This window comes from Vanellus vanellus (assembly GCF_965231255.1).
Source record: "Vanellus vanellus genome assembly, chromosome: 12".
Lineage (NCBI taxonomy): Eukaryota > Metazoa > Chordata > Aves > Charadriiformes > Charadriidae > Vanellus > Vanellus vanellus.
The window spans coordinates 20,220,569-20,241,974 of NC_138917.1; the positions used below are offsets into that span (position 1 = coordinate 20,220,569).

At 39.1% G+C, this 21,406-nt stretch overlaps 1 protein-coding gene across 1 annotated transcript; it reads left to right on the forward strand.

Annotated features, from left to right (window-relative positions):
* Positions 1-354: 354 nt before the first annotated feature.
* On the forward strand, positions 355-20,129 carry PLA2G15 (phospholipase A2 group XV). The gene is made up of 6 exons (XM_082489583.1): positions 355-570; positions 8,801-8,957; positions 10,437-10,555; positions 12,139-12,237; positions 12,647-12,871; positions 15,878-20,129. The coding sequence occupies exons 1-6, from the start codon at positions 432-434 to the stop codon at positions 16,387-16,389; spliced, it is 1,251 nt and encodes a 416-aa protein (XP_082345709.1). The 5' UTR covers positions 355-431; the 3' UTR covers positions 16,390-20,129.
* Positions 20,130-21,406: the final 1,277 nt, after the last annotated feature.

The window sequence follows — 21,406 nt, forward strand, 5'->3', positions numbered from 1 at the left end:
CCAGGCCTCAGCCCGGGCCTGCGGGGTGCCGTACCACTCCGTTCCGCCTCACACCGGCCGGGCCGGGGCCGGGGCCGGGGCCGGGGCTGCGGCAGCCAGGGGCCTCCGAAAGGCAGGGGGGTACCGCCAGATTTAGGGAGGCTTCTGCAGGGCTGGGCGCCGAGCAGGGGCAGGGGCGGCGGAGGCTGCTGAGGGGAGCGCCCGCTCCCGCCGAGATGGACTGAGGCGAAGCCGCGCGGCGGCTCGCGCTCTCCGCAATCGACTGGTGACGCCTGCGAGGGCGGGGCGGGGCGGGGCGGGGCGGGTCCTTTTGTGGCCGGGCCGGGCAGCGGGGCCGCACTCCGGTGGCGGCGGCCCCGGCGGAGCGACGCGTCTGGCGCTGTGTTGGCGGCGACTCCTGGTTCCCGGCCCCGGGGTTATGCGCTGGGGCGATGGTCCCGCCGGCCGGCGCTAGGCTTCTCCCGCGCCGGGGAGGGAGCTCCCTCCTCCGCCTCCTTCTCCTGCTGCTGCTCTGCCCCGGCGGTGGCTGCCTGCTGCGCCGCCGGCCCGTGGGGCCGCCCGTGGTGCTGGGTAAGAGCCCGGGGAGCGGCGGGAGGACACGGCCGTCGCGGCGGTGCATGCGTCTGGCGTCGGGAACCTGGTGGTGCCGGCTGTCTCTGCTGTCGTTCCCTACCTCCTTCCCCGGTAGGGAGGCGGCGAGAGGCCCGGGGCGGGCAGAGGTCCCCCCCCGGGCGCTGCCCGCAGTCTCCCGGGTGTTTGGCTGAGCGCCCCGGTTGCTGCGGGGGGCGCCGGCGCCGGGCACGGAGCATCTTCTCCGTAACTCTGCCCCGGCCGCAAGAGCTACGAACGCAGGCCCGGGTCGAGGGCGGGGGGGGAGGCGGGCGGGCGGGCACAGACATGCTGACAATCCGGGGTTGCCTGTGCTGCTCGGTGGGGACAGGGAGAACAGGGCTCGACTGAATTAGCTCGTTAACTAAAACCAGACCCTCGCTTCTCAAGTTTTGACTCTACACGAACCTTGTGTAAAAGAGGTTGGAATTGGATGTGGAAAAAGGAGTGCTGGGGTGTTGGAGCAGTCAAACTGCGAGTACTTTAAAAATAAACAGGCTTATTAGCAAACCTAGAAACGAATATTGATTACTGGTCTGTGGTTTTACCTATTAACACAAAATAGTTTGTGTCAAATACATAGAGAGTATTCATATCACAGTTACTAAGTAATATTTGTTAGATGCTTTTTGTATCCATTGCTAAGAAGAATAATGAATAAATCTTAAATGTTTTAATAACTTGTCTACTGAAATTGTAATTCTTAAGCATTCCAATAGGTTAACTGCTTTTGGTGATCCTAATGTCAGTAGTCAGTCCAGTGAATGTATTCAGTATGCTGTGTGTTATTATGCAATTAACCTTGATCGTAAACATGGAAGAAAAAGTAAGAAGATGGGAAAAATACTGGGAAAACGATAATCACTGGCATGTGATTCAGCTCCACTTATTTACAATAATTTAGGGTCTGCTGTTGACTTTATTACAACTCTTACAAACTTCTGATATAAAAGGGTAAACGCTAAACAACTTTTTAAAAGATGCTGTGTATCTCTGGTCCACCATGTATAAATTCACAGTTCTTAATAGATGGCTGAACTAACTGCGAGGATGTAGATTTGGAAGAAAAAACCACAAAAGGCTGTCCTAAGAGGCTGGAGTTAAAATGCGAACAAAAGATCTTTGAGTTCTGCCTGTGAAGGTTAGAAGCAATCTCTTGCCTCGTCTGTCCACTCCGTACTGCTGGGCAATAAGCTTTGGCACTTATTCCAGTGCAAGCTTCTTGATGACAAAGGTGAGAGTGTTTTAGTTGCTGATCTAATATTTAACTCTAGCTATGAAGGAATCAAAGAAGATTTAAAAGCAACTGGGATAAAGGGATAGTGATTATAGAAGCATGGAGTTACTACTGATGGATCCACTGTAAGTATATACGTACCACAAGGATGCTTTTAAAACCCCTGGCTGACCTACATTTTGTTTTCCTATTTCTGGTAAATACTGCATGGCTGAGTGCACATTCATCAGCGAGTGGTTTAAAAAACAGGTTTTCTTGCTGTTAGAGTGTATTTTCATCAAACACTACAGAACTTGCATCTCTTACTATTCCAGTCAGTGCCTGCATTTTAAAACTTGCTGTGTTCTGCTGCCCAGTCCTAGCCTGTCCAGAAAGTGAACATTCAATGGATTTTAACATAATTTTTCCGGGTTTGTATGTTTGAGAAAGTAGGTGCTCTTACGGAGTGATTTGCTATAACTTACTGTTGTAAAATACCATTTTTTTGATGTATAGAAATGATTTGTCGTAAAAACACCTGTACTAAGAGCTTAGCTTCCATTAGACATGACATGGGCAGCGAAGGTCAAACAAATAAAGGAGAGGAAGGAGTGACTGTCGGTCACTCACTGGTTCTGTATGAAATGTTCTCATCTTGATTCTAGTTAACTTTTCATGACCTTTTCTTCACCCTTCTTGCGTATGCAATGTGTTAAGATAAGCTTTTTAGGAATTACTGTTATGAGGATGGTAGAAGGGTTTAGGGAGGCGTTCTAAGTGTTGTCTTAGCACAGGTGTTTGGTAGACAGGAGAAAAACACACATTGCACTGGAACCAAAATTGCAAAGGGAGACTGAGAGGTGTATGCAAGGCTGTGTTATACAGGGCTATACAAGCCTGTACAAAAGGGGGGGATACAGAGTCGATCCTCCTGATCTGTCAGGCTGGTATCTAGACCCTTAATTCCTCATATGTGTTCAGTTTTTAAATATGTTTTTATCTTTTAGTAAATATGGTCTTGTGATCTAAGTATTCACTCTTGGTCTGTTTGGAAGTTAAAACCCTTAAGCAGGAAGGGAAGTTAGCAAGTTTGGTGGTGTTCTGTGCAAGGCAAGTTGGCCACCTGATCTTAAGGAATAAAGAAAGAATGTTGTTTAAAGGAATGTTGTCAACATAATGATCACTTCATAAATGTTTTAGACCAGCGATGGTCACAAGACACAGTGTAACTTGCTCTCAAATTTTTTGGTGTAATAATCCTACTTGCAGTTGCAACCTGTGCTTACCCAAGTAACGGAGGAGGAAGTAGAGCAGTAGCTTGCAAATATGGGATGTTGCTTACATATGGGTAAAGTTGTTCTGCTCCCCAGGAACTAACAAATACTGCTTCTAGGAACTGCAAATCTGAATACAACCTTGTAACTGTTGGATGTAGTTATGGCAATGGATCTCAGATTTGTAGAGCCCCCTAACTGGCTGAGGTGAAGTGTGGTCCTGTGAAACAGCTAGGCCAATCTACCAGCTCATTAGTGCTCTCCCAGCTTTCCTTGTGCCTGCTTATTGGCCACTTTGTGGAGTCATTTATCTTGCTAAAGCGTGAGAAAACGAACCTGTTGAGAAATAAGTGATTAATTTTGGAGTTGAATTACCTTAATGGAAGAGCTGGCACAAAAAATGTGGAGAGTGGCACCACTCCATTTGGATTAGGTTATTTTTTAAGCTGGGCTGAGCATCATCAAATGGTGCCTTAGTAGCAGGAGCTACTATGCCTGAAGATCATGTTTGTACATACCAAGGGAGCAAGACCAGGGACCAGACTGACATGGGTAGTTAACTGACAGCAAAATACTGCAATGCAACTGCTCAATTTTCCCTGAGATTTAAATAACAAAGCATCAAAACGTATTGGTATTATAGTGGCACTAAAGAAGGAACACAAGGTAAAAGTCAAAAATCTTACTTCCCGAGTCCTGTCTGATGGCTTGATATCAAAGACACAATGCTCATTAAAATGTAAGGTGATTTTCTTGGAGTTCCTCTCAAGTGTTTTTTGGGAAAGGCGAACTACTTAAGATACTGAGTGCTTTTATGCCTTTTCTAAGAATTTCCTATTCAGCCAGGACAATTTATTCATACAGGAAAATATCCTCTGCTCTACTGACGATATCTATTACATATATATATATATTCTCTGCAAGTGCTTCTGGATATCTGCTTCACGTTTACATGCAATTATAATATTTTTGCACTTCTCTTATCAGTTTGGTTATATATTCAACATGCTTGTCTCCTAATGCTTGTAATAAGTTCATTTATTTTGTGGCTGTTCATCCTCCTTCATTTTCTCATATAGTCCATCAATAATCACTGCGTACTATCTCATGTCTTATCAATTTTGGGAGCTGATAACCTGTCCTTATAAGATCAGCGGCGGATTCACTGAACTCTTTACCTTTTACAGCTGACTCAACACAATTACTATATCAATGTTCTGATACCTTCTGCAAACAACTTGTTAGGTACTTGGCTAAAGTTTTCTAGAAGGACACCTAAATGAAGTTTGTTAATAATTGATTTACATGCAAAAGAGGTTTGTCTGTGAATTCCTGCTGACTGCTAATTGAGGCATGCGTGTTTGTATGGTCAGCTGGCTAGATGTCAGGAGTGATTTAAATGTTTATGCCTCATGTGATCTGAGGTATCTAGGAGTATCATGTGAGATGGTGTTTGCTTTCTTGTTCCTAATTTTAAACACAAGCCTTTTCTGTGGCAGTCTATGATTGAGTCTAGAGATACTTTGAGACATTCTCCTTGGAGAACTGTGGTCAGAGTTTAAAATTAATTTCCCGGAAAACTTGGTTCATTTTGAAGGAAGGCTGATTTATAGAACCAAAAAAAGAATGGTTATTTGAGGAAATTATGCCAGTAAAAACCATGATAGTTGGTATATATCCAAAGGTATTTGCATTTAAAATAAAACTAGTAAAAAAATTACCAGCTGATTGCCTCTTTGCCACACAAATAATAGCCACCCCCCTCACCCCCTACCCCCCCCCCCCCCCCCCCCCCCCGATATTATGTAGGTACTATCTTTTCTTTTTTCCAAATGAAATTTAAAATACCCCTGTTCATGGCTTTTGTTGAATGTTCTTTTCTCATTGTTTCCTGAATGGTATTAAGGCCAGTCACTTTCCAGGGTGCAATTTGCTGCTTATTGTCTTTTACAGGAAGCTGTGAATTGGTCATTCAGACTGAAGGATAGTGACAGGCAGAAGTATCAGTGTATCCTAAAGCTAGTTACTGTAGTTCCCAGACTTGGAAAAGTCTGTAACCTCTTTTAGACTCTCAAATGAAATTTGTAAATGTAGTTTTGTCAGCGCAGTTGAGTCAAAAGAAACCCAACAGACCAGCAAAGGATACTTATAATACTGGAAGAGAATTTGGCTCATTGATGTATTAGAGTTCTGTTGGGATTACCATCTTTGTGAAAAATTATAATATGCTAGAACTGATAAATCATCAAATCTGATGGAAGTACTTTTTTCTGCTGAATATGAAATCTCATATTTCCAAATGTCACAGTTCAGAAGTCAATACAGGTATTGCACAACTGCAAATTAGGGAAGCAAGGGTACTGCCTGAGATATTTTCTTGGGTGTCCAGTTTTAACTAGTGCCGATATACTTTGCAGAACTTCACTTGCCAGTTACTTTGTACATTTATGGGCTCAGTCTGCAGGTTTTAAAAAGCAAGAACTTTCTATAATGTTTCCAGCAAAAAGGCTTAGAAACTACAGATATTGGTAGATGAGAGGATGAGGAGAAAAATTACTTTGCCTACAGATGCTTTATGTGTATGGTCTGAAAGCAAAGGGAAATGTGTTTTCTCTACTGCTTTCAAATTCCATCACAGAAAATTCAGGATGGTATGTCTTTATCCTACAGAATTAATCTTCAGTGTGATCTTTTTTAACCTGTTACTTATCAAGAAGCCACTAAGAAGTTCTCCAGCCAAAGCGTAAATCATTAACACTTAAATTATGAGGGGTGAGGACTGAAGATCTTGCATGTTTCTTTCCATAATCTGAAAAATCAAAATTTGCATTTTGGTCCCTACAGTTTCATGAACCTTGTTCAGCTTGCAGAACGTACTTCAGAAAATAAAACACGATTTGTCAATTAGTGATTATAGTATAGAAATATATATAAATATTATATATAAACAGTATGTATTGTTATAATTAGTGATGATGATTATTATTATTATCAATTAGGCCTACGGGAGAGCTGGGGAAGGACTTTTTACTAGAGCATGTAGTGATAGGACGAGGGGGAATGGCTTTAAACTGGAAGAGGGTAGGTTCAGATTGAACATTAGGAAGAAGTTTTTCACTAAGAGGGTGGTAAGGCGCTGGCCCAGGTTGCCCAGAGAGGTTGCTGAGGCCCCATCCCTGGAGGTGTTCAAAGCCAGGCTGGACGTGGCCTTGGGCAACCTGGTCTAGTGGGAGGTGTCCCTGCCTATGGCAGGGGGGTTGGAACTCGATGGTCTTCAAGGTCCCTTCCAACCTAAACCATTCTATGATAAGCAATTGCATTGTTAGTATGGAAATGTAAACCTGAAGACACCCATTTTTTTTGTTGTTAATCCCTGCTTTATAAACAAACAGGCATCACACCTGTACATAAGACTTTATTTTTTAACTGCAGTACTGTATCTTGGCACAGGTGGAACTTGTCCCTTCTCTTTTGTTTAGAATTAAATTACCGCTCTTCAACTTGTTCCTTGTCATCCCTTGGGTAAAAATTACTATGTGATGTTTCTCAGCTTCTGCTCTGAATTGGACACAGGAGCACAGCCTCTATTCTCAAGAAGCATGAGAAGAAAATATCTCAACCAAATTAAACTTGCAGTTGATCTAAGATCAGTTCATTAAGTCCAAGTGAGACTTTCTACAGTTTCCTGCTTTCAGTACTCTTGTTGATAAATATCTCTTGATTATTATCTTAAATTTCTCAGTTGTGAGTCTTCCTACTCTGAGCAGGAGTACTTATGATTATTTGAGTGCTGGTTGGAAACCTCAGCAAGTTCTTAGAACTCTGATACTCCAGATGTTTGTTTAAGTTTTTGAAAGGTATCTTTGCTGGAAGAACTTGATTTTTTACCCAAGGAAATGAGATTCCAGGGCAGAACAGAATGTCACTCTTCTACTTTGTTTTGCATTGAAACTGACAACAAAATCAACCTGTTCTGTCCTTGGCAGGTTTGCTTCTGCAACTGGCCAGCCGCGAGTGATTGATATAAATAGAATTACATTCTGTTCCTTTTCTAATTAAGAGCACTGATACAGCACAGGCACAAGATGGTGGAACAAGCTGTTGCCTTATAGTTCTATAAGCAATAACTAAACAGCATTTTGTGAGGTTACAAGACTGAACTTCAGTAAACTCTTTCTAGGGTGTGATGCAATACTATAATCTCCCTTACTATGCTTTCCAGTATATCAGAGTCCTTGAAATATGACCTAAAATAAACTGTGGTCAGCTACTGGGTCTTTTAACGTTTCACTTAAGACTGCAGAAATAAAAACACTAAAAGCCTGATGGGAAAGTAGAGGTAATTAATAAAGAAATCCTGAGGTATATTTTCTGTGGTGGGTGATAACCTGCAGTGGCTGAAGTCTGTAAGAGTGTGGTTGTCCAAGTCTATATTTAGTCTGAAGTTCTGTCCTTTTTCAGTTCTGCAGTGTTTCTCTGAAAGCATATCTGGCTTTCGAGTTAAGTCAGGTGTTCCACTAAAAGATATTATCTCTTTCTTTAAACCATTGCTAAGTATGTGTTCTACAGAATTTAAACTGTTTAGATTAAATAATTTACAGAAGGGGGGGAAGCAACTGTACGGGTAAGCCTGTAGTAAAAAATTTCAAAATTAAAACATTGACAAGTAAACAGGATACAGTTATGCATACCCAAAAAAGGTGTGCTGAAAGGGGCGGGGGGAACCCTTAAGAAGTGCTTAACTCCTAAATTTTTCTAATACAGAGAAACTTTTCAGTTACTGAAGTATCTTTGTCTTTCTGCTTCTTGAGGAAAAAATGATTAAACATAACAATGCACGCAGTTTCACTGTAAACTTGCTGCTGAAAACTGTAAGAGCATTTTTTTAAGCTTAGTTCTAACTTAGAAATAATATTCCTGTCTCCATCTAGTGTTTAAAATAAAGCAAAATAAAATTTTATCAAAGGAATATTGGCATTTAGTATATGCCTTAAGAACAGTGCAGTTCAGAGAAGGTGCAAATCCAAGACCCTTCCCTCCAAGTACTACTGATGTAATGCATCAAAAAAAAAAAGCGAACATCAAAAGTGTTGTTGCATCCAAACGTGAATGGAAAAGATATGAAACTATGTATTATTATGCTAGCCAACTAAATCTTGTGTAGCAAAAGTGTGGTTGATGGTGAAGAAGTGAAAATAAAAACCATATATGGAGCTGCTTTTACTTTTCATATTTTTTATGTCAAATTGATAGTTTGCAAGCAACTTTAAAGAGAACAGAAAGACTTGCATGTACTGTTGTAATACTGTGAAGAAAAAATTCTTTCAGAAAGATTCAGGTTGCACTTAAATAATTTGCACACAGATAATTTTGATAACGTCTGAGACGGATCTGTTTTTCATATGTGTGGCCTAATGTGACCTGTTCTATATAGTCTGCTCTTTGAAGTTAGGAACTTTTGATCCAGAATTATTCTACATGGTCATTCCTCAGCTAATGATTTTTGAAAATCTAAATAATTTCTGTGGAAAATGTGCATGTAGTACTCTGTTCTTATGTAATACTTTTTTAATCCAGTTCCAAAACTTAATGGTATCTCTGGATGCAGTGATACTGCATATGAGGGCTACAGTGTTAAGATGTGTATATTATAATGTAAACTGTTACACACTTTAAGTGTTTCTTTTTTTATATCTTTCAGTTCCGGGGGACTTAGGTAATCAGTTGGAAGCAAAGTTAGATAAGCCATCAGTAGTGCACTATCTCTGCTCTAAGAAGACAGACAGTTATTTTACACTTTGGCTGAATTTAGAGTTGCTTCTGCCTGTCATCATTGACTGCTGGATTGATAATATCAGGTAAGCCCAGACATGTTTCTCTCTGCGGTTATCTCTTTTCCTTAGACTGACATGCTTTGTACAGAATGGCCACCTTAAACTTTTTCTGATTCAAAAGCAATGAGAGAAATGACTTGGAATTCTGCTAGGTAGAGTAATGGGATGAGTCAGAAGATGCGGCTCTCGTGCATCTGATGTAGCTGTTCATCACTGACGACAAGCAGAGGTTCTCTTAGTTTCTTCCACTTTCTATCCTATCCGTTACCCAGTGTTGGTTTGGGTACTTACCAGACACTTCAATAGGCTTATCTAAAGCAGAACATTTTCTGCTTTTTTGATGAGTTATTTAAGTTTTGATGAGGCAAGGGGGAAGGAAGGACATTGGGCAGCACAGAGGGGACAGGCAGGAGGAATGTGTGCTTGCAATTTTGCTGGCCGTGTGTCATTAGAGAGCAGTCTCATGAGCAACTGAGGCACATGGGGTCCTTCAAGGGCAGGGTGGAACTCTTTTTCCGCAATTATTTCAGTTTTAAACAGTGCCTAATTTAAAGCTTCCAGCCTACTTCATTGTCCAATCTGCTTCATTAATGTTCCTGTAAAAATCATATCTCTATGAAAACAAGAAATATTTAGCTTGTGCAATTTAAAAATTGTATTGGCATGTTGCTCTTTTATGTGAATGTACCAAGCTGTTCTGTAGTTCTACCTTTGCTTTGTCTTGCTATACATCTCACAGGTTAGAAAGGTTTTTGGTGTGTGAAGTTTTGAGTATCAGTTCAGATTCTAAGACTCCATCCAGGGGTAAAAACTTGCATTCAGAAATGGCAATTGTATTCATATGGTATTAAAAACAAACAAACAAAGCCCCAACAACAACAACAATAATAATGATTAGAAAAAACAAACCCTGACTCAATGCTCCAGATTCTTCATATCTGAAATTGATTTGAAAAATAGCTACAAAACACTCAATACCTCTGAGGTACCAACTGTTACTAGTCAAGAAATACCAAGCACTCCCTTATGCTAGTATCGGTGTCCTATTTAAACAGAAGTGAATTATTTTCATCTAGGAAAACTTTTCTGATATCTGATTTTACAGGTATTTTATCTTCTACTGCCACATTCTTACATTCTTGGCAAGTTTTTGCCATTATGTGGCTTGATGCAAAGCGAAATGGTATATAGCTATATAAAGTAGCTTATATTCTAAAGCTGAAGTTCAGCCACAGTTCTGTATACTCGGTTTTATAGAGAAGATAAGCTTCACATTTTGCATGTAAAGCACTAAACTAATTAAAATAATTGTTTGCATTGTGTAACCTCTTAGCCATTAGAGTACTTTTTTTTTTTTTTTTTTTTTTTTTTTTCTTCTGGATAATAGCACTTAAAGTTCTTGTTACTGCACGCAGAATGTAAGACCCAATGTAGCTGAGAGTTGTCATGTGGTAATATGACACACTTCATGTTTTTCTCTCTCTTTTTTCTTTTTTGCCCCAGGCTGGTATATAATCGAACAAGTAAGACTACAGAGCCACCAGATGGAGTGGATATCAGAGTCCCAGGTTTTGGGCAGACATTTTCCTTGGAATTCCTTGACCCAAGTAAAAGGAGTGTCGGTATGTATAAGCTGTGTCTGAAGTGCTTTGTCACTTGTAGGAATTTTTCTAGTGTGTCTTTATATGACAAGCTACTGAAATGTGATTTCAAATTATAGTTCTGTTTAGAAGTAGAAAATCAGATTGGTTGGTTTGTTTATGTAGTAGGGTAGCACATGGCTCACTCTGCCTTTAAGTGTTTTCATTGCATTGTATTGTTTTGTCTGTTGTTTGGCCTGATAGATTGAGACGAGAAGATTCTGTGATATTCAGTCTTGTGCCAAATTTTAAGTTCTCTGGATGAAACTTGAGTGGGCACTTTGAAGATGCTTTTGAAAAACGAGAAAAGTTGAGTAGAAAATTCTGTGTTTGAAGCTTGACAAGCAAAACCAAAATAAAACTTCGTTTCAGCTTAGTTCTGAATAAGATGGTTTTTGGCCTTAAGAATGACTTAATGGGCTTGGGAGATACAGTACCACACTCTGTAGTTCCCTGTCTTTTGTCAGTGTCAGAATAATTAATTACATTTACGCTGCAAAGGATTTCCACACTAATGTGTTTGCAGGGATTTGTTTTGTGTTTCTGTAGAAGTCATCTTTTGGAAAACACTGCATCTGATAAGCTTTTGTGGAGTTGTTAGCTGTGGCTGAAGACTTAAGTAATTTAATAGTCAGTAAGGCACTGAGCTTCACAAGCTTCATAGCACGGATTTCTTTTCTGTAGGGAGCAATCCCCAGAAGGGCAGTAATGTACTTAATGATCTTCACCAGATGACTCTTATAACTAGAACAGGGCCATATTTAAAATTGCTGATGTTTGCTTCAGGGACTATATGATAAGCGCTCAAGACTAATGAGTGAGGTTCTGCACAAAACTTAAATATGACTGTGATATTCAATAGGATGTTTTGACACTTAATTTTTCAAACTGTTACTAGATGCATTTAATTGTGGTAATACTTACATCCTATGCGTCAAAGCTCGTAATATGTAGCATCTTTCAATATATAGCCAGTCTGCAAACGATTCCCTTTGCTATTGAAGCATTATGTTCAGTCATTTAAGTCTTAGTCTACTACCAAAAAAAAAGAAAAATAGTTTTGGGGCAGTTTCCAGAATTTTACCCTGGGGTACACTGTAAGCATTTATTTCAAAGAATGAATGTTGGTGAAGTCCAGGCCAACCTTTATGAATGTATTACATACCCTACCTGAAGTTAAACTGCAAGCAACAAAAGCGAGGACTCTAATGGAGTCATTCTGAGGTGTAGCCTTTACAGTTCAAGGGTAAGATACATTTGTGTGAGGAAAATTTATCTGTGCTGTGTATGCCATGTTTTGCTGCCGTACTTCTTTGATAGAAGATAGCCAACTAGTAAGAGGTTTTAATAATGGTATTCTCTCACTTTTGGGGGAGAGTGAGCATAACTCACTTTAATATGCAGCTTTCTAGATTGTCAAAGACCAAGACTATGGTTTTAATGTCTATATATATGGTATCAGAGATAAGGCCTCCAGAACTTATTTTTTTCATGATAGTGTCTGACAACTGCTTCTAATGCTAATCTTTTCACTGTTCTGTTTCTCTCTTATCTGGTTTCTACAGGCAGTTACTTCTATATGCTGGTGCAGAGTTTAGTAGATTGGGGCTACAAACGTGATGAAGATGTAAGAGGAGCACCTTATGACTGGCGAAAAGCACCAAGTAAATAATGTTGTTACTTGAACAAAATCTTGACTCTCCCAGCCAGCAAATATTTTGGGTTTCTTCTCCCATCCCAACTGAACAATTATACTTCAAACCTTAATTTTGACTAGTTCTTGGAGCCTGGATACACCTGGACCCAGATGAAAGCTCTGTGGTGTGGCTTCTTTTTTTGCTTTAAAAAACTTACTACATAAGACTGCTTAAAAACAAAATAACAAAAAAACCATGCCACCAAACCACATCCCTATGAAACCACCCACCCCTCCCACTTAATACTGGAATTTCTAAGTTCTGCATTATTAATTCCACAGACAGTTCTAAAAAATAACCTCTTAAAGACTTGTGTTGAAGTTCAGCATTCACAATTGGTAATTATAACTGTGTAACCTGTGTATGTTTACTTTAGATGAGAATGGAGACTATTTTGTGGCTCTTCGCAAGATGATTGAGTTAATGTATGAGCAGTATGGAAGTCCTGTTGTCTTAATTGCCCACAGTATGGGTAATATGTACACCCTCTACTTCCTAAACCATCAGACTCAGGATTGGAAAGACAAGTACATAAAGGATTATGTGTCATTAGGCGCTCCATGGGGAGGAGTGGCTAAAACTCTCCGTGTGCTGGCTTCAGGTAGGTAATTTGAGGGTGTGGAATGTATTTTGTTAGCAGTGCAAGATACTAACTAGACTGTTAACAGTAAGACTGGAGGATCAGTGTTTAAGTTACCATGAAGCTAAAAGTAACTTTTTCATAAGTGATGGCAACTTGATGTTTCAAGCCTTGTGACCAAACTTCTTTATGTTCATGGGAGTGGTGTAAGTCTCTTATATCCCTTAACCAGGAGCTGTGTCCCCTCTTGACCTCTCCTAACCTCTTTTTTAGCAGATTGTTGTCATCTGCTGTTTGGCCTGGTGTCTTCTATTTCTGGCACTTCTGCCTCCAGAGTGATTGCTCTCTGTTCAGTATTGCAAAGTTAATGACTCCAGAGCATTCAGTAGTTTCCTTTGATTAAAGATCACACAGCTGCTTGAGGTTAACATTAAGGGAAACTTGTAGACATGGTGGTGAAGTGGTGCCCATAGCACAAATGCCTGTCAAAAGTTGTAACTCTACAGATAAGGAAAATGAATCTTTGAGAACTTGGGTTTAGCATAGTGGGTATGCCTGAGACCAAGAAAAAATTACTAAAGCATAACATATTTCACTAAGTAACTGAAAATGGCTGATGGAAAAAGTTCACTCACCCCATCATGTGATACTGCAATTATTTCATGTGTTTTGGCATTTAGTTAATGATATTTGTGGCTTGATTTTTTTTTTTTTTTTTAGCTTGTTTCTGACTTGTTAGCTTTGGAAATCACTATCTTCTTAAACAAAGCCGAGATCAGAAACTGGACTTCATCAAAATGCACAACACACAGCAAGCGCCAGCCATGCATGGACAGATCGCAGAATGCTTTGCTTAGCAAAGGCATTTGATGCTGAATAGTAGCGCACAGCTCAGTTACTAATTAGAAAACTTAAATTGGATGTTTATATTGAGTTATGCATTGTTAAATCTATTGCAATAGCACTGTAAAAAATTATTTCCCTTTTCCCACAGGCTTTGTCTGACAAGTTTGCATGCTACAGAAATGGCAGGAAGTGAGCAATTTTAATAAGACCTTCAAAAAATGACACAGGATTATACAAAATTCCACAATCCCAGAATGCTGTTGGATTAAACTTTTGTGCTTCATATCTTGTTTATCCTTTAAAATACATATCATCCAAAGTGGCAAGCTATATAAACACATAATGAGTAGTTAAATTTGTTCTGAATTTCTACCAAAATGTAGTCATCCTTCAATCTGTGTGTCTGTTGTATTAAAGTCCATGTTTGACCAGAAATTTAAGAATCATGTAGGAAAGTTAAATGGGCAGAACATATCAGAATGCACATTTTTAGGCTAGTTCTGGCGCAAATATCTGTAGTAAACCACCACCATCAGGCATTAACGCTTGGATTACATTAGTCTGATAAAGAGTTTTGAAAATTGACATTATCAGGGTGTTAGTATGCAGAAGAATTATTGCTTTAAAGAAAAATACTGTGGTGCTGCAGGAAAGACAAGGCAAACCATGAATGCATTCTTTCTGTTCCCATTCCCGTTTATAATATGATAATGGCTAGGAACTTCATGTCAAATCCACAGTTGTGTTATCAAAGTGGTAAACAGTATACAGATGGAATTATTTTTCTCTGGATCTTCTGTGATACTTTCTGCTACTTATTCATGTGCTTTGCAGGATCACTACTTATATCATTACAATTCCAGTGCCGATAAATTGAGGATATTCTTCCCACTCTAGCAAGCAAAGACACGAAGTTCACTGTGGCAGTGGGTTTTGTTGGTTTTTTGTCAGCTTGAGGTGCTAGCAGTTTCTTCCTTAAACCTAATATGTTGTTCACTATAATGTCAGTGAGTGTTGTGCCTGCTGACTTAAGCATGGTCTTAGCCATACAGTACTTCTGCACTTCAGAGAAAAGAAAAGGATTTGATAAGCATTTTGTAACAGTTGTGTAAGAGAAAGCTGGAATGGTGAGGTTCTGTGTTTGATTATTCTACTGGAAATAAATTTTGTACACATTCCATTCATTGCTCAATTCAGAACTCGGGCTTTCTTTGCTGAAAACTGCCAAGCAGTACTCAGTAGCTTAGTGGCGAGTGTGCACAGTTAAGTATTTATACCACACGATAATATCAAACATATTTTTCAGGACCTTTATGATTCTTGCTGTGCTCTTTTTTTTAAGTTTCCTTTTTATCTGTTTTGGAGTTATACTACCAATGTTTCCATATAGTCCTCCTAAAGATGGCATTGAAGACCGTGCTTTAGGTCTCCTTGCTGAAGCAATAGTGCCACCTTACGGAAATGAAAAATACACTTTTGTGCTATTTCGGGAATAGCGGTTTGGGTTTCAGTGTTTCAATTTTTATGTTGTGGTTGACCTGCATCACTGCATGCTGTAACCACCTGGACCTAATAATAGAAAATCTGATTCAAGGTTCAGCTGACAAAAGGATTGAGGAGTGCTAGCCGTTGTGATAATGGAAAAATATGTCTGATCAGTCACCATGAAAATAAATGTGAATGTATAAAAATCTAAACATTTTGTTAAGCATATAAAGTCTCTTCATGAGTTCTTACATGTGTGTAGGAAGTAGTATTTATTTGTTCTTTCAGCAAAAAAATGATCTAGGTACCAGAATCGCTGTAGAACACATTTCCAGAAGAACATGTAAGACCAAACTTGCAAATGGTATAAATAATGCCTAATAAAAGATGATTTCCTACTTCACTAACATAGGGAATATTTTCTTCTTTAAAAAGGAGCATATTGGAAAGGCAGCAGTGTTCTTGGTTTGTCAGTCATCCATTCATCAACTTGTATTTAAATTTGTAAATTATAAGTGAGTTTGCAGAAGTTAATTATCCAGACAATCATAAATGAGGAAAAAATTATCAAATTGTCACTGTAAGCAAAGGGAATAATATTTTTATTCATGTTATCACTGTGAGAGGTAGTAACTGCTGCTGGTTGAGATTCACGCTTTGTTCTGTGTATAATGAAATACCACTTTTTTTTTTAAGGTGACAACAATAGGATCCCTGTTATCAGTTCACTCAAGATTAGAGACCAGCAGAGATCAGCAGTTTCCACAAATTGGATGCTCCCCTACAACTACACGTGGCCTGCAGATAAGGTCTTTGTAAGCACACCTACAGCTAACTACACTCTTCGGGATTACCGAAAGTTCTACAGGGACATAAATTTTGAAGATGGCTGGCTCATGAGACAAGACACTGAACCCTTGGTCTACCAGATGACACCACCTGGTGTGCGCATACACTGTCTTTATGGTACTGGCGTGGAAACACCCGATTCCTTCTATTATGAAAGCTTTCCTGACAAAGAACCCAAGATTATTTACAGCGATGGGGACGGTACAGTAAACTTACAGAGTGCCTTGCAATGTCAAAAGTGGGTGGACATGCAAAAACAGGAAGTGGTGGTATTTGAGCTTTCAGGAAACGAGCATATTCAAATGCTATCCAATGATACTACTATCTCCTATGTGAAAAAGCTGCTTTTTGATTTGTGATACCTTGTGTTGACAGTTACTTTCCTCACCTGTGATGCCTTCCCTTAAATATGGGAAAATGCCTTTTAATCCCTTGGTATTTAGATATTTGAATTATTTATTTTGGTTTTTTTTTTTTTTTTAAAGGCTCTGTTGAGGTTGTTTGGTGTCCTAAATGATTGTTTGTCTCTGATTTGTGTTAATGATGCTTCATGGTATTTTCACGTTCTGCAAATTTGGTCAAATACGCGTTTTGGTGCCTCTGATGTTGTGTCCAATATTCTTACAGACTTTCATTTGGAGATTGTGCAGCCCCTTGCACATACTACATAGAATCATAGACACCTGAGTTCCTTTGTGTGGTCTTTGCAGGGTTTGGAGTGGGAGGGATAGGAAGGATTGCAATTTCAGGTGCCAATAAAACAAGGGAATGATATTAATTTGGGAAACACAGTAAACTTTTTGAAGGGTCTTGCATATTCTGATCCACAGTTCCCACTACTGTAGTTTGTAAATGTGCATATCTACTAGGTAAGATAAGAAAGAGGTCTGCCTGGTACTGTTCTACCTTTGTCATATCCAGGCTTTCTTTTGTTACAGCTTTTGGGGGTGAAAAAAAAAGTGTGAATTACTTGAAGCTGCTTATCAGATACCTTCTTGGGTTTTTTTTAAAAAAGGAAGAAATTGTTCGCTCATCGATTTCTAGAACCTGATTACTTACAGTCTGCAGTCTGAGGAATTCTCACCTTGTGCTTTATTTATCAATGAGGGAAAGAAGCTAAACAGTGTTTGGTGCTTGCAATAACCATAGCTGTGTGGAGTAGCAGATAAATTAAAGCTAACTGAGTTGAATACTAGCAAACAATCCATACAGGTGCAGAATTGCATTTCTGGGTGAAAAACTATCTCCTGTACTGGAGGTGATAATGGATGGTGGGCATTAATTCAAAAAGAAAAGTGAACTTCCTGAAATAGGGTGGGGAATGGAAGCCAGCATAATACAGTATGAAGTGTAAACCTTTTTCTCAGTCAAATACTTAAGCTCTGATCCAGTTCCTGACCAAGTAGCAATTGGAACAATACTGCATTCAGCTGAAAAGAAAATTTACATTTTAAGACTAAAATTCACTTCCCATAGACTACAAGTTTCATTATTGCTGTTTCAAGAAGTTGGGACACGCTGTTCCTTAAATGTTTCTATAAATTGCTGAATGTGCAACTCTGTTCATTTCCTACAGTATTGTTTTACTCAATGTTTAAAAAAAAAAAATTCAACTTTGAATGCCACAGAAATGATAGCCTAAAGGCCCTCGTATATACAACATTGATTACAGAAGTGCTGTTGCAGAAATAGTTTCACTTGAAGATTCTCTTTTCCTTGCTTTAAAACCAGTCACCCAGTTAGACTGCACTTAGTTTCCTGAAAACACAACTTTGAATGCTTTCAAAATGCTAGGTCCTCCAAGAAAAATGTTTTTAAGAGTTTCAGAAACTCATCAGGACTCTTGAGGATTCATTATTTAAGAAACTGAAGTTGTCTAAAGAGTAAAGTTTGTAACTATTTTGGTAGCATGCATAAAATGTTTGCTGTCTTTAAATGTATCAATAAGATGTATTGAAATGACAGGAATGAACTCTTGTTACTGTAGAATGCAAACGTTTTGGCAAAGGAGGTAGGTTTAAGGCTTTAAGTTTTAATCAGAAATTACTTGTAAATCCAGAACAACTTGAACTTAGGTCATGGATAAGCTAAATATCTTCCTAGGTTTTAACTTCCTTATGTAGCTTCATTTTCCCCCTGCATTTGCCCTATTACCTTTGTTGAGGGAGAGGACGCATATTCTTGATGTTTATAACAGAATGTTTATCTTATTATCAGTTGCCCAGGAACCTACAGTTCAGCAGCAATATTGCCTACACTTTTTCAGAGTAAGTACTGAGTTGCCCCAAGCCATTTGTAATTGGTAACCGAAATGAAAAAAACAAAACAACAACCCCCCACCCCCTCCCACCCCCCCAAACCCCTTTAGCCAAGTGTCCTATTTTATGCAGGGCTGTCAGCTGGATAAGCTTCAGGCTTGTGTTCCAAGACTGCTCAAAGACAGAGCTCTTCCTGTGGTCTGACTCTGGTCTGATTTTTGAATAAATTGCTACATTACTGGTTTATAACAGAAAGAAATCACAGAAAACAGCTTATCACAATCTGTATTTCTTGCTGAAGTAGAATGCCTGTTAATAAGCACTGGAATGAGTGAAGCTGGAAGCTGTATTGCAGCCTACCAACATGGGCACCAAGGGCTGAAAAAAAAATGAGGTAAACAGTTTTTAACTTGATGTGGAGAATTTTTCTAAGCTTCATTTAGATCTTGCCTATTGATTGGTGTTATTTTCAGTCCCATACTGAGTTTAGCTTCAGGGCTTTTTGTGATTTGAAGTTCCAAAATACATGATTCCAAAAGATGCTCTTTCTTTTTTTTTTAATTCTTTTTTTGTTTACTACTTTTTTAATATTACATCTTGTGCCCCAAAAGAAAAAAATAAATCTCTTTTATTCTTTTCTAATTTTGGCAGCCTAGTACTGTGTTTCTGAGATCAACTGACTATCTTTTAACCTAAAGATTTGTAAATCAGCTTTCCATTAGTAGACAAGCCCTAGAGTGTGTCTCTTTTAAATAAACTTGTGTTAGTTAACCTGGTAAAATGAAGTGGCCAGTTTTTCAGGGCTTTTGTTTTTGGTTTTATGTTGTTTGTCAATATAAAGCCATGTTGTGCAAGAATGTGGTATCTGAGTTCTAAGTACTGTGCTAGAGCAAGCGCAGTGCTTCTGGTGAGGCTTTGATTGGGTGTGATGGGTTCTGCAGACTATAGTTCTGTTTTATGTCCAGAACTTACTTATGATTTTTGTAACAAATCATCTTCAGCTTTTTTTTTTTTTCATTTTCTTGCATGTTAGGATGGAGCTCTCATTGAAAAGTGAATACAGCAAGTAAACTACATTATTCTAGTTGTTGAAATTGAACCACTTCACTCAGCATGTTGAGAAGTGCTTACTCACTATGGCATGTTCCTCTACGAGGCAAGAGTGTTTAGCATTACTGTTACAGGCCTGCTAGAGCCACGTGCACTTGAGCATTCTAGATTCTTGTGGGGAGAGGACTGAAGAAATAAATCTTTAAGGCGAGGAGAATGTGGCACTTTGTTAAGAGGAGTAACTCAGGTGCTTTGCCACACCGCGCAGTTGAAATGTTTGAATTTACTGACCTATCTTCGTTATACCTACCACATTGATCATGTCTCTCTCTTTCCATAATTTTTACTTGGTTTTATTCTTCCAGTATAATTTCAGTAACCAAAAATAGTCTTGAGGACCAAATGTTTCTTATTTTTGACAAAATGTATAGAAAATGCTGAAGAAGCTTTCAGCTGTCATTGTAATACTTCTGAAGAGGTTCAGAGTCACTATGTGATTCTGTTTAAAAACAGAAGGCTTCAATAACTAGCAATAATTGCAAAGGACTTGCAGACCAAAGGAAGGAATGTTTGGTATTAAGGTAGTTCTTGGAGCACAGTGTGTTCAAGGCCCTCTTAAATTCAGGGAATGTTTGGCAATGACTTTGCTGCTCTACACTTAACAGTATTTTGTATGGAACATATTCTGAGACCTAGCATTTTATATGCTCTTTTTGTGTATGAATGCATTCAATAGATTTTGAATATTTTATTGTCAAACTTTGATAACGTAATAAAGTCGATCTAATACAGCTTGTCTCCTGTTGTGAATAATATGTTGTCTCACTGCTCAGATGGTATGTTAACTTGTTGCTAGTGTTCTTCCTCACAGATTCTTGGTGTCCCATTTTCTCACAGTAACTGCTGCTTTGTTCATCTTCCAAATGCACCTACTGTCTTGTATATTTGGAGTTCTCTGTTAACTGTTCTTGAATTTATGGAGAGGGACTGAGATTACTCAGTTTCCTTTGTTTGCCTCTTTCTTGCTCATCTCGCATGGAAAAAAAAACCCACAATGGTTCTTGGGATGCCTCATGCTTCCGTTCAGGTAATCATATTGAAATTAGTCCCTCAGTCCTGAATTGTCCTAAATGCTTGCAGTTGCCTTTATAATGTTGGTTTCCAAACTTATCCACAAACCCATGCTTGTTGACCATACAGTTTCATGGTTGTATGAAACAGTCTTTTTGTAATTAAAAACCATGTACTGTGGCTCTGAAGAAACTTGAATGGTAGACAACAATTCTGTAGGGTAAAAAATGCTGGAAATGATTTCCTTTATCAAAGTAATCTAAAAGCCTGTTGGGCAAGCGTAAGTCCTCTGGTGGTTGGCCTGGATGCTTCCCTAACCTATAGTTCAAATGATTGCTTGTAACTATTGAGGAAAAAAAAAAACCAAATGATAAAGGTTGAAACTTGCTTTGTGGGGGGCTTTCTTTTTTACGTGATAAAGACTGTGTTGTAAGATGAGCGTTGGTGACTGCTGCTCCTCTCTGTGCCCTAGATTCCTATTAACTGGCCATCTTGTCCCAGTACAATTCTTGTTCATGCCTTCTTCAAGGTTCATTGACACCCCATATGATTGTAGGAGAAAGGGGAATGTGGCCTTCCTCCAGCTCCCTATTGAAATGGTAAAGTCCTGCACTAAAGCACTGTCCTAGTTCTTGGAAGAAGCTGGGAAGGCTGAGAGCAGAGGGAAGTAGGGACAGAATGATAATGGGGCCTGGCTAGAGTGATGCCAAGCCACGGTGTCCTGTGTAATGCTAAAATATCAATATAACACTGGTGCTAGCTCAGGTTGTACCTCTTTTAAATAACAAAGTTATAGTTACATATTGCCTGGTGCTGTTTTGCTGTGCTATCTGAAATGCTTACTTTGGAATTACAGTTTTCAGAGATTATGTTGACTTTCTCTTTTGCTTGAATTACAGTTTTCCTCCAAAGTTCTAGCTTAATAGTTTTTTTTAAGACTAATTTACTTTGTAGTCATTCAGATCAACAAATGAATGTGAAGTAGAATGTTTTGTTC

Bases quoted from the DNA above. Each gene is read 5' to 3' on its own strand.
- PLA2G15 (XM_082489583.1), top strand. From the start codon at position 432: ATGGTCCCGCCGGCCGGCGCTAGGCTTCTCCCGCGCCGGGGAGGGAGC. The intron at 571-8,800 runs GTAAGAGCCCGG...TATATCTTTCAG, and splicing joins GGGGCCGCCCGTGGTGCTGG to TTCCGGGGGACTTAGGTAAT. The intron at 12,872-15,877 runs GTAGGTAATTTG...TTTTTTTTTAAG, and splicing joins TCTCCGTGTGCTGGCTTCAG to GTGACAACAATAGGATCCCT.